Source organism: Protopterus annectens, chromosome 8.part0 (assembly GCF_019279795.1).
Source record: "Protopterus annectens isolate FY-2018-M chromosome 8.part0, PAN1.0, whole genome shotgun sequence".
Lineage (NCBI taxonomy): Eukaryota > Metazoa > Chordata > Ceratodontiformes > Protopteridae > Protopterus > Protopterus annectens.
In genome coordinates, this window is record NC_056741.1 from 1,641,211,211 (window position 1) to 1,641,224,997 (window position 13,787).

General features: G+C 47.0%; 1 protein-coding gene across 1 annotated transcript in view; it reads right to left on the minus strand.

Moving 5' to 3' along the window:
- NCAPD3 (non-SMC condensin II complex subunit D3) overlaps nucleotides 1-13,787 on the minus strand; it is a gene marked incomplete in the record, with an annotated part of 2,635,837 nt that overhangs the window by 1,750,884 nt on the left and 871,166 nt on the right. The window contains 1 exon segment of the mRNA XM_044081165.1: nucleotides 13,540-13,617. Coding sequence (XP_043937100.1) covers nucleotides 13,540-13,617 — 78 coding nt within the window.

The window sequence follows — 13,787 nt, forward strand, 5'->3', positions numbered from 1 at the left end:
AGCGTGAGATAAAAGCCGCATAGAGGTGTTGGCAATGGAGGTGAGGATGACCATTGGAGAGGAGAAAGCAGGAAGTTATGTACTCACCATAACGTTCGATGTATGTAGTCCATCTCGCCTCACATTCTTACCCATGGACTCGGCCAAACTTTTTCTAGCTCAAAGTCTTCTATTAGCTGGGCTAAGCAGATATCCCATGGTGCTCTACTCCATATCCCCAGATTTAGTTTGCTGTGAAACTCATACATACCCCCATGCATACACAACATCCAGATAAAAAGAACAAGCTGAAGTAAAGGGAACACTGTAGATAAAAAACCCTAACCTCCAGATCCTCCAGGAAGGGGGAAGGTGGGAGGGCAAGTAAAAATGTGAGGCGAGATGGACTACATACATGGAACGTTATGGTGAGTACATAACTTCCTGATGTTATGTAGTCCTATCTCGTCTACATTCTTACCCTTGGGACAGCGTCCCTAGCACCTATACCCTGGGTGGCTCAAAGGAAAATATGTCTGAGTACTGTGGAGCCAAAGGACGACCTGCCCCTAGAAACCATTTCCAATTTGTAATGAGAAACAAATGTGCGAGGAGAAGCCCAAGTAGCTGCAGCACATATATCATCCATTGACAACCTGGCCTGGTAGACTGTAGCTGTAGAAACAGCCCAAGTAGAGTTAGCCTTGACCGGAAATGGCAGATCTTTTCCTCCCGCTTGGTAGGCGAACGAGATGCAATTAGATATCCATCTGGATATGGTTACCTTGGAAACCGGGGACCCAATTTTGTTGTCTGCAAAGGAGACAAATAGTTGATCTGACATCCGGATATCTTTTGTTCGGTGCAGATAGAAGCATAACTGTCTATGTACATCCAACTGATGGAATTTAAATTCTGCCTTGTTTGAAAATTGTGGAAAGAATACGGGCATCTCAATGGATTGATTAAGAATAGACACGGAAGCCACTTTAGGAAGAAAGGAAGGGTTTGGTCTAAGAGAAACCCTGTCCTTATGGAGGAATAAGTATGGTGGTTTAATAGAGAGGGCTTGAATTTCTGAAACATGCCTTGCTGAGGTGATAGCTATTAAGAAGGCTGTTTTCCAGGTCAAGAACTTCAATTCACAGGTAGCTGCAGGCTCGAAAGGTGGTGAAGTAAGGGCTTGTAAGACAAAATTGAGATCCCAGGTCATGATAGGATCGGAGACCGGGGGACAGAGTAACAGTGTACCCTTCAGGAAAGCCTTGCAGAGTCTATGAGCCATAAGACTAGGCTCATTAGCCACATGAAAATTAGAGATCGCAGCCAATTGGACTTTGATGGTAGCCGATGTGGAAGCCTGATGGAAGACCATAGACAAAAATCTCCCAAGACTGAAGCAACTGGAGCTGTGTACGGACCAATGCCTTGGGTATGCGCCTAAATAGAAAACCTCTTCCATTTGCTGGAATAAATCTTCCTAGTAGATGGCTTATGAGAGGAAGATAAGATGTGAACCACTTCCGGTGAAAATTCATGAAGCCTAACTAACGACGGAAGAGGAGCAGCCAGGCTATCAACCGGAGGGTCATCAGAGAGGGGTGGAACTGTCCCGACGTGTGTCAGTAAATCTGGTTGAGGGTCCAGAATCCAAGGAGTGTCCACAATGTATGGTTGAAGAAAAGGGAACCAGACTTGACGAGGCCAGTGTGGAGCAATCAGAATCATTCTGCTTCCCAAGGATTGCGCTTTCTGAATTACCTTTGACAGCAAGGGAAACGGAGGGAAAGCATAAAGCAGACCGGAGGGCCAATTGTGGACCAGAGCATCCCTGGGTGACTCCCCCTGTGGGGGGGATCAGAGTGAAGTAGTTGCTGCATTTGGCATTGAGGGGGCTGGCAAAAAGGTCGCAGCAAGGCTGACCCCATCTGCTGAAGATTCGTTCTGCAACTAGACGATTCAGGGACCACTCGTAAGGCATCAGAATAGCTTTGCTTAGCCTGTCCGCAGTCACGTTGGACTTCCCTGGAATGTGCGTTGCCACCAGAAAACATTGGGAAGTTACTGCCCACTGCCACACTCGCATGGCCTCTCTGCACAGGGGGAAAGACCTGGTTCCTCCTTGCTTGTTTAGATACCACACTACCGACATTTTGTCTGAGTGTATTGCAATCGTCCCTAGGGGTAGAAAACTATGTGCCTGAAATGCAAGTAGCACTGCTCTCATCTCTAGGACGTTGATATGCAGATGTATCTCGTGATCTTGTCACGTGCCTTGGACTGTCTTGCCAAGATAATCCCCCCACCCCACCACCCCATCTGGGAGGCGTCCGTGTTCACTGTGGCAAACGGAATGGGTGGGATGAAGGGTCTTCCCCCATCCAAATTGTTGGTGCGAAGCCACCAACTGAGGTCCTATTTGCATCTGTTCGTGAGTAAAATGGGGTGAGAAAGTGGAAATTTTTGGAGAGACCACTGAACAAAGAGAAGCCATTGGAGAAGCCTCATGTGCAATCTAGCTAGAGGGACCAACATGATTGTTGTTGCCATGGTCCCCAGAAGTTGGAAACTCATCTCGCCTTCGCTTTCCTCATGGGCATCAGGATGTGTATTTGTTGTTGTATGATTCTGATCCTCGCTTGCTGTAAAAATGCTCGCATTTGAATGGTGTCTAATTCTGCGCCTATAAAGTTGACACGCTGCGAGGGCAACAAGGCAGATTTTTCCCAATTTAGTGTTACGCCCAACTGTTGACAAAGAGTGATGGTAGCGTCCCTGGTTTGGACTAGCTGATGCCTGGTGGGGGCGGTAATGAGCCAGTCGTCCAGATACAGAAACACCTGGAATCCCTGATGTCTCAAGTGAGCCGTCACCACTGCCATACACTTGGTGAACACCCTGGGGGCTGTGGTGAGACCAAAGGGCAGTGCTCGAAATTGGAAATGACTGGCTCCCAGCCAGAAGCGTAGGTGACACCTGGATGCCCTTTCCATCTTTACATGGTAGTAAGCATCCTTGAGGTCGATGGAGCACATCCATACCTCCCCTTTCCCTACAATGGGAGAATCGATTGTAGTGTGATCATACGGAACTTGGACTTCTGTACATAGTTGTTTAGTTGGCTGAGATCTAATACGAGTCTCAGGTCCCCTGTTCTTTTCGGCACCAAAAAGAATCTTGAGCAAGTCCCTAATCCAATCTGGTCTGAGGGGACACTCTGGATGGCTCCTTTTCCTAGCAGCTTTGAAACCTCTAAGGCTGCTCGATCCCTTTGACTGGGTGGAACATCTGGGATACTTCTGATTGATGGGGGGTCTGATATGAAGGGAATGAGGTAACCTCTGGAAATTATTCGCAATACCCATCAGTCCTGGGTGATGCTTTTCCAGGCTTCCGGATATAACGAAATTTGACCCCGGACTGGCTCCAGATAAGCACAGCCGGGCACTCCCTCAGGACCGAGAGTAGGGAGAGCCGCAAAAGGAATCGCGGTCTCCCGAATTGCAGGGGCCCCCTCTAGGGTGGCATCTCCCTGAATACCCTCCCCCCTCTGCCTCTGGAGGGGGACTCACCTTGTGCAGCAGGAAAAAACTTGTGTGATTTCTTGAACCACATCTTCCCACCCCGCTGGGCCTTGGGGTAAGGCCTAGAAGGAAGGGAAAAATAGACCCCTACAGCAGACAGGGTCTTTCCCTCTTGCTTGCACCTGGTGAGGGTGTCTTCCACTTTGGTTCCGAACAAAGACGAACCGTCAAAGGGGACGTCAGTGAAGGAAGACGAAGGCCTCCGCAAAGTGACACAGGCGCAACCAGGCTTGCCACCTAACAGCGACCCCTGAGCTTGCTGCCCTACTCGCTCCCTCGGCTGCATACAAAATGAGCCGCATGGAGGAGTTGACAATGGAGTTGAGAGTAGACACCTGGGCGTTAACCGTCTGAGCCACCCCCTCGGGGACGTTACCCACAAGAGTATCTCCCTAACTCCTTGAGGAGATCTCTCTAGAGCAGAGTGAAATTTATTTATTTATTTATTTTACATTTGTTAACCGGGGGGTGTCTGACTTGAGCCGAAAAGGCCCTTTTTCAGCAGAGGCCTGGGGAGAAAAGCTCCACAAAGAAAAATTAGACACATTTAGTTATTTAGACATGATCAGTATACACACAAATTACAGGAGACATGTTTTTACAGTGGTATGCGGCACAAACAGTTACAGTGGAGAGAACAAACAAATAAAATTAATTTTAAAAATAAAGGTAATTAATAGATTTGTGGTGTACAGCTGAAATTTGGAACATAGGTAGAATACATACATAGTACACAGGTACAGTACACACAATGTAGATTAGCCAGTGTTTGTGAGTAAGATTTAAAACTATTATCAAGTGCTCTAGATTTTGTATGTATGTGTTATCCGCTTTCACTAGCCTGGGGAACTATCATGGCAATGCCAACTTTCCTTGAGATGTTGCCTGATGAGGTCTTTAAAGGAGGCTTTGGATGATGTGTTTTGAATGCTTGTAGGGATATAGTTCCATCTTTTAGCCACTTAACTACTATATAGTGCATCTCCAAAGCTATTGTAGCGGTTGGTGACTTCTAGTAGTAATTTGCTTGATGATCTAAGAGGCCTTTTGGCTGAGTGATGTTGTACTAGGTTTCTGAGGGCAGGACACTTATTGGGGAGGCAATAGATAGAATGACAGAGGCAGCGCTGATTGTAGGTTGGGCATTTCAAGCCAGTGGAGCTGTCTCAAAGCAGTACAGTGATGAGTTCTATATGAGCAATTTGCAGCAAAGCGGGCAATTCTGTTATAGCAGGCTTCCATGTTGCTTAGTTCAGTTTTGTTGAGATTAGTCAGAATGGGAGATGCATATAGTAGGGTGGATAGAAGTTTGGAGCGAGCAATGGCTGATCTTGTGTTGTTGGTAAGAAATGGTTTGTTACGGTAGTGCGACCCCAGTTTGGCATGTACTTTTTTAATAGTTAAGTTGAGATGACTATCAAATTTTAGGTGGGAGTCTATGGTTATTCCCAATAGCTTAGCCTGTGCCACTGGAGCAACTGGAGTAGCATTAGTGGAGTAGATAGTGAACTGACTTAGTGTTTTTGTTAGAACTGGTTATAATCATAAGCTGAGTTTTCTTTGGACTGAGGATAAGTTGGGCTTTGGTACGGTAGTTTTCAATGTCAGAGAATGCTAGTTGAGTTGTTTGCAGGAGGGTGGGAATGTTTTGTGCAGCACAGATTAAGGTAGTGTCATCTGCATACTGAATTATAGATGCATGCTGTGTGGAGATATGGAGGTCATTTGTGAAGACTGTGAATAGTAGTGGTCCTAAGATAGAACCCTGTGGGACTCCTATAGTTATGGGCAGCTGAGGAGAGAGAATTTTCCCATTTCACAGCTTGGTACCTGTCAGTTAAGTAGCTTTGGAACCAGGTAAGAGTGGAATTGGATAGATGATATTGGTTTAGTTTGTTTAGCAGGATTTGGTGTGAGACTGTGTCAAATGCTTTGGACATATCCAAAAAAAGAGTTGACACTTGTAGGCCTTCATTTTTGAGACGGTTTACTGTGTCTGTGAAGCAGAGGAGGGATGTAGTGGTACTATGGGCAGGTCTGAAACCATGCTGAGTAGGTGACAAGATGTTGCTGTCTAGGAGATAGTTTAGCATCTGGGTATGTATGCATTTTTCTAGGATTTTGGCCAGGGGGGAGAGTAAAGCAATGTGTTTGTAGTTATTAAGTTCAGTGGAGGTCCCGCCTTTATGTATCGGTGTAACACAGGATATTTTCCAGAGTTTCGGCACATAGTTTTCAACAATTGATCTGTTTATGAGAGTGGAGACTGGGATAGCAATAGCATCTGCTGTGAGTTTCAAGAAATAGCTGGGGAGTAGGTCGGCTGCTGTTAATGAGGTTTTTAGTTTGGAGAGCATGCTTTTGATTGAAGTGGTGGAAACTGTTTTTAGGGTAAAGCTTGTATTAGTGTTATTTGTGTTGGGGGGTAGTGAGGAAGGAACTGTCCTGTGATACTAAGGATAGAATTGAGTTCACAAAGTGGGAGTTGAATTGTGTTTTGATGGGAACTTTAGTGTCAGGGGTGGTTGGTTTGGGGGTAGCCTTTTGGGTGGATTTTAGTAGTTGGTTTACATTTTTCCAAAATTTTTGCGGGTTGTGTTGGTATTTAGTTTGTAATGTTGTGTAGTAAGATTTTCTGTCCGCCCTAATGCATTTTTTTGCATGGTTGCGCAGTTCTTGGTACTTAGTTAGGCTTTGTGTTTCTTTGTTTTTTTGATAGTAAAGCCAGGTAGTGTCTCTGGACTTGAGGATTTCTTTGGTTTCTTTACTGAGCCAGGGGTTTGTAGAGGTTCTAACCTTGATTTTGTGCAATGGAGCGACAGTGTCTAGGTGTTGTAGAAATGTTTTGTTGAAATATGCTACAGCCTGGTCAAGTGGGAGGGTTTTTAGGGTGGTCCAGTCACAGTTACAGAGTAAAGTGTTGAGGACCGCAGGAGAGATTTTTTTTGTGTTTCTAGTGGATATACAGTTAGTGGTTTTGCATATGCTTGTTCTACTACGTATAAAGTATATTATGTTGTGGTCACTTAAGGTGTCTCGGAGACTGCCTGTGTGAGGGTACAATGTGGGGTTGATAGTTAGGACCCAGTCAAGGATGGATTCACTTTTAGATTTTTTTATCACATCTAGTTGGAATTTGGACTGGCTGCTGGTAGCCATGGAGATTTATTAGATTACTCGGTGGTTCTAATATACAGGTGAACCAATCTAGGTTGAAGTCCCCCAGAATAAGGGTTTCTTGTGAGTATGTGGAAGAACACCAGGATAAGAAGTCTTCAAGGCTAGCAGGTGTATTACCAGGTGGAATATAGATCACAATTGTGGTGATGACCTTTTTAGGGTGAAGTTGAAGTTGTGAGATAAGTATGTCCCAATTATTGGGGGAGGGTAGGAGTTTGATAATTGACGGACAGTTAAGTTTGACTTGTACGGTAAGGCAGTTCCACCCCCTTTACAAAGTGGTCTGTCTTGTCTAATGATATTGTAGCCGGTAGGGAGAACTTCTGAGTTAGCAATGTTTTTATTTAGCCAGGTTTCTGTTAAAGCAACCATGTCTGGGGAGTAGTGTGCTATTGTGGCCTGGACTTCAGGTATTTTATTTTTGATACTTCTAATATTTAGCATTAAAAGATGGTTGGCTTTGCTGCTGTTGTTGATTTGCCCAGGGATGAAGAAAGTGGGGCTGTTATGTTCTGACATTTGTGTTGGAGCAGTTTGAGTTGGACAGGATGGATTTGGGCCTGGGTTGGGGTGGATATCCCCACTTATGGTGGAGCCTGGAGTTAAAATGGTTATACAGATGTTGGAGTTTGGTGAGGTGTCTGTATACGAGAGTGCATAATGCAGTGTTGTGCTACTAAGTTTAGGGATATTGCTAGAGTGATAACTTGTGGTGGTGTAAAGAATTATGAGAAGACAGACTAGACTTAGTTGCGTGATAGTCGTGGTTATAAAGTTTAAGTTGTTTCTAGGTGGGGGGGTCTGAATAGGAATTATAGGGTTGCACTATATGTGGATGCGGAAGTAGTGTGGGTGATGTAAAAATGCCTAGTGGGAATGAGAGTGATTGGAAGTATTTTGTGTGGAGCAAGTTGGTGTGGTATAATGTGATATGACTTGAGGAGCTGTGATTGGTGGAGGTGATGTGAGGGTGAGCTGTGGGTGTGGCTGTGAGTACTATAAATGTAGAGGTAGTGGGGTCGGGAGGGAATAGGGGGCAGGGCAGGGGAGAGGAGAGAGCCCAAGCGCTAGCGAGGGCGAACTGAGCGGGGCAGAGCCAACCAAGACAAAAGAAAAAGTAAGTATTACTTTACAAATCTGAACACTTTTAAAACAAATTCCTGAGGTCTAATGGCTTACCGGCAGGCAGAATGTAATTGCTGAGGAGCACTTGTGTCCTGGTGATGTGAAATGAGACAGATATTTCAGCGACCATAAGGTAAAGGTTGCTGATGAGAGGGTATGCTTCCCGTACCAGTCCATGTTCCTAGACTCCTTGTTAGGAGGCTAGACAGAGGCAGAGGTCTCTGCTACTTCCTTTTGAGTGGCCGCCGCCAACACCATGGCATCTACAGGGACTCCTTTGGACAAGAACTCCTTACCCTAGGGAGCAGAAAGAAACTTGTTGGGGGCGCCTGGGTACGGGCTCCACAGAATCAGGGGTTTCCCACAACCTTCAACAAATTAAATCAAGGAGCTCATCGAAGGGTGGGGACACCCAGGAGGCGGAGGGCTGAGCACCAAATGCCTTAAGGAAGACAGACTCCTCCTCGGAAGAGGTTTTGGACGGCCATTCCCCTCTTTGCTTCAGTATCTCCAGGATGCTGGAGAAGGAAACATCATCAGAGGATGACTTGGGGGACCCCTCCGATTCCTCGAGGTCAGTATCAGAAGTGAGGGACTCATCCTGGGAGTCTATGTGCTTCCAGTTGTACGTCTTCTTTCTAGGGGGCTCCTCAGGCACAAACTCTGAAGGGCCCTCAAAGTTGGGGACCACTCGTAGGGGGTATCCCTAGGCCTTGGTGCTCTGCCGTCCCTGGATAGGTGATGGTCAGAGGCTCTCACTGGAGTGGTAGGGGACAGAGTGACCAATCCGCCTGATGTAGCTGACGATCTGGCCAGCGCAGTCCGCATGGCCTCGAAGGCTGGTCCCCCCCCCAGTCCGAGGGCCGGCCAGCCTCCGACACCACGACGGGAGTCAGAATTCCCTGAGCCGAGGCACCGAGAGGGAGGCTCGGAACCGAAATATGTCCCGAGATGTTCCCCTCGGGCCCGACTGAAGAATCCCAAGTCCTGAACCCCGAGTACAGAGCCGATGCCGGCACCGATGATGCCAGAGGGGCCATCGGAACCGGACTAGCAACATCACACGGCATGGAACACTCCAGCTCTGAAGGCAGAGATGCGCTCTGAGGAGGAATGGTTGAAGCAGGGGTCGGGACAGGCTCTGGAGCTGACTGAGCTGGAGCCGAAAGCAATTTTGCCAAAACTGGTGACTGGAGGAGCCTCTGGACCACCCTATCAACCATCCATATCCGAAAGGGTTCTGGAGGGTTTGGAGGACAGGGAGGGAGATCGAGAAATCATCTCAGGAGAAACTGGTCTGAGACTGTGCGATCGGCTCCGAAGAGGTTCCAACGTAACAGGAGCCGACGCCGGTTCCATCACCACCGACATTTCCTGTGGCCCAGAGGACAGTGGAGCCGAGGAGGTCGACGCAATTTTAGTGACTTTCACCGGAGGCTCCAATTAAACTGATGGAGCCAGAGATCTCTTTTTAGACTTGAATGATTTAGACTTAGCGCTGGGAGAAAAATCCAAGACCTCTTCGAAAGAGGGTTTCAAAAGTCCCTCTAGGATCAGCTTATTCTTTCTCTCTTGGAGCACTCTGGGACTGAAAGCATGGCAAAAACTACAGGACTCCTGCAGAGGAATGGCTCCCAAGCAATAGACACAAATAGAGTGTCCATCGGAGATGGACATTTTGTACCCACATTTTGAGCACTTTTTGAAACCGGAAGGTTTGTGCTCTTTGGAGTCTTTAGATATAATCACCAGACAAAACCCAACAACGCAACGTAAGAGAAAATCTGACAGGAAAAACTCACAGACACTCAACACCACAAAAAACACGGGAATCAGACAAGGTTGAAAACGTAGATACACACTGAGACCAACTATGCCAAAAACCTCTAACTAAAACGGTTAATGACTACAAGGGTTGGAGAACAGACAATCAAACCTCTAATCCAAACGGTTTGACAGACAGAAGGAAGGACTAGGTCCTCTAACTGAAACGGGCCTAGCCCGAGGGAACAGTTATCGGGACACCACAAACATGCACACTACAAAAAAGCTAAACACTAAGGACAATATCTATGAAAATAGCTTTTTGTTTCAGAGCAATAAATTTTCTTGAGACAAGAAAAAAGGTACTTAGCCACAGCAAAGAACGAGACCACGTCCGAGCTACACGAGCAGCAAACGAGATCTGGGGATATGAAGCAGTGCACCATGGGATACCTGCTTAGCCCAGCCAATAGAAGACTTTGAGCTAGAAAAAGTTTGGTCGAGTCAGAGCAGATATTCGGCTCCGAACCCACGGGTAAGAATGTAGGCGAGATAGGACTACATAACATCCTTCCTCTCCTCCACCGACATGGACCCTGGGGTAGACTCGATGATCTCCTTCACTAGGTCTCACTGAAGCCTAATAACTTGTGCCATGTATTTCAGTGCACGTACAGAGAACGTTGCTGAAGGGTAGACCTGCTTCCCAAAATGGTCCAAGGTCCCAGACTCTCAGTCCGGAGGATGGACCAAGGAGCTCTCCTGCGCGAGCTCCTTCTTGGTGGCTGCTGCCACCACCATGGCATCAACAAGGGATCCCTTCGACCAGTGTGGCTTATCAGATGGGATGCCAAGGACCTTATCAGGGCGTTTGGGGAAAGGGTCCACCATTTTGGGCTCCTTCCACCCCGGAGATGTAACAAGATCCACCAGAGGATCCATGGGATGGGACACCCAGGAAGTAGAGAGTCCTGCGTCAAACACCTCCAGGAAAACAGACTTGTCAGGGTTGGGGTTTTGGGCAGCCCCCCCCAACGCTGACGAGGAATCTCCATAACGTCTCCAAACAAGACATCCTCTGGGGGTGATCGATGGGAAACCCTCCCCTTCCTCCAATTAGATGTCCTCCATGAGAGACTCCGGCAAGCAGTCTAAGTGTGTCCGTTTACAAGTGCATTTTTGAGGAACCTCCTCGGGGGACAGGGGGCTCTGGGGAGAACTCAAAGACATCCATCTGTTCCCGTGGAAGAACTTCCTGGGGCGGAGAGGTGGCAGGCTGTCGCTGAGGTCGTAGGATGGCGGAATCCAGATCAGAGACAGAGGGAGCCAGGATGGACTCGGAGGACGAGATCGTCAAATGTCTTGATGGGATCGAGACAACCCTCTCCACCACATCAAAGGCAGAAGGAGAACAAACTCCTGCAGCTGGGGCTACGATCTGGTCCGTAATCCTCTGGATCAATGGGAGAGCCAGAGCTTAACCCCAGGTGTCGAGACTCCGAGTGGAAGGCCCAGCCCCAAAATACTCAGAGCTGGAACCACCCCCTCAGATCCAGGGCGAAAGCTGCGGCAGCGAGAGCTGGACGGCTCCGACCTCGTCGGAGCTGACCCACTCAAGGCAATGGTCGACATTGAGGTACCAGGTACTGTCGGCACCAACCCTTTAATTCACAGAGTCCTCAGACCAGAGGACTCTGAAACCAGTGGTCGGATCGGAGAAGGAGCTACTGGGATGAAAGCGGGCTGCATGCCCCCAGGGGGCAGGCAAGACTCCCATCTGTATCTGTGTGCGAAAGAACCTCTACATTATCCTGTCCACCTCTACTTCGGATGGACCTATCAGAAGAGGCCACAGACACTTTTCTAGACAGATGGTGGGGTGAAGCAGACAGGTGAATGGCTCCAAGAAATGTCTGGCTCTGAGGAGAAGCAAAGAGAACTAGAGCCAAGGCTCGGGCAAGATTTTGCCGGTGGTTCAGCTGAGGAGGGGCGGTCGGGGGACTGCTTCCTAGGCCTATCCCAATTGCACTTCTCTCCATCCCGATCCTCTTGGCGGGAGGTTGAGTCCCAGAGGCCCTGGCAGAGGTGGGACCAGAAGCGGTTGAAGAGGGCCTCTGCAGTGGGAGGTTTAAGGAGACTTTAACAAAAATTTTATTCCTCCTGTCGATCAATGCAAGGGGATTGAACCCCACGCAGCTCGAGCAGGAGGAATCTAGGCGAGGAACCCCTGAACACACAACTCAGAGTGTGGCCATCCGCAGTGGAAAGCTTATGGTCACACACTGTGCACTTTCTGAATTCCAGTTTGGATGTCTCCGCCATGAGGATGGAAAGAGAAAACCCAAACCACACACACAGAGACAGATGCACACAGACACACACACAGACACAGACACAGACACAGACACAGACACAGACACAGACACAGACAGACAGACACAGACACAGACACAGACACACAGACACACACAGACACAGACACAGACACACACAGACACACACAGACACACACACAGACACACACAGACACACACACACAGACACACACACAGACACAGACACACACAGACAGACACACACACACACACAGACACACACACACAGACACACACACACAGACACACACACACAGACACACACACAGACACAGACACAGACACACAGACACACAGACACACACACACACAGACACAGACACACACACACACACAGACACACACACACACACAGACACACACACACACAGACACACACACACAGACACACACACACACAGACACACACACACACACAGACACACACACACACACACACACACACAGACACACACACACACAGACACACACACACACAGACACACACACACAGACACACACACACAGACACACACACACATAAGATATAGTAGAGGGCAATAGAAAGTGGGAACATTTTCTTTTTTCTGAAGTACTGACGCCTGAGCACGAACAGCAAGAAAAGTGAAAGGGAGATCGAAAGGAATAAAGATTAGCTAGATACCCCCAAAATTGCTTAGAGCACTGACCACGAAGCAGACATTAGACGCGGCAAACGAGATCTGAAGGGAGGAAGGAAACAGGGGCATTTTGGGTAGGGGGGGAGCTTGGAGCTCAGATCTGATGCTGGAGAAATGCAGCAGAGTCTGATCCATCCCAGATCCTTGTCCCACAGCTTGAAGAGCAAATGAAACAACGTCGTCAGATATGAAGAATGCAGAGACTAACAGCACTCTCCTCACTCAGAGTATGTCATAGCATGCAATGTTAAAAGCAGCATACCTCACACACCAGAGCTTAGAAAGCAGAACAAAAATTCAGAAATGTGTTGAAAGGAAGACATCAGAAGAGGAAATTTAAGCCAATGTACAGTGTAAACGGCTTTCAAAGTCATTTTACATTTCACTTGCCTCATAATCACTACATTATGCTATCAAAAAGAATAAAAATACACTGAGCAATGCTCTGCACAATTACAATAATCCAAAATATGAGCAATTCATAATACTTCTGTAACAATCACCACATCCTATGATCCATATTATCCATTGCAGTGGGTTAAACAGGGTAGAGAAATTAAGTCAGCATAATTTTGACACATCTGCAACAAAGTCAGTAATGAAGAAAGCAAAAGAGTGATTGATGATCTTCTGATTGTTAAAGATTTGCTGGAAAGACAGGAGAAATATACTTTCAGTACCAAACATGGCCAGGTCTCTCCAGCATGGGAAGAAAAAATTGCAAAAGAATTTTTGCAAAAGCCGTATGCCACTGCAAACCACTAAAAACAAAAGACTGGATAGGAGTCAGTCATAGATAGAATAACCTTAAAGGGCAGGTTCAATACTCATTCCTCATAACCTTTAGAATAAATTATCTTGGAATACACTCACCATCAGAGGAAGTTGCTTCAGCAGATGATATCTCAATTGTTTTTAATGTGCCAGTCTTTCTATGAACATTGGAGATTGCTGAGAAGTAAAAAAAAAAAAAAAAAAAGATGACTGTGATCAGAAACACTTCATGGCACAGCATGTACAAAACATATTTCAAACCAGTAAATTTATACAAGACTGAAAAAACTCCTAACTTGGCATGACCTTAAACATAAACTCCAAGTAACAAAGCAAACTTCTGTACG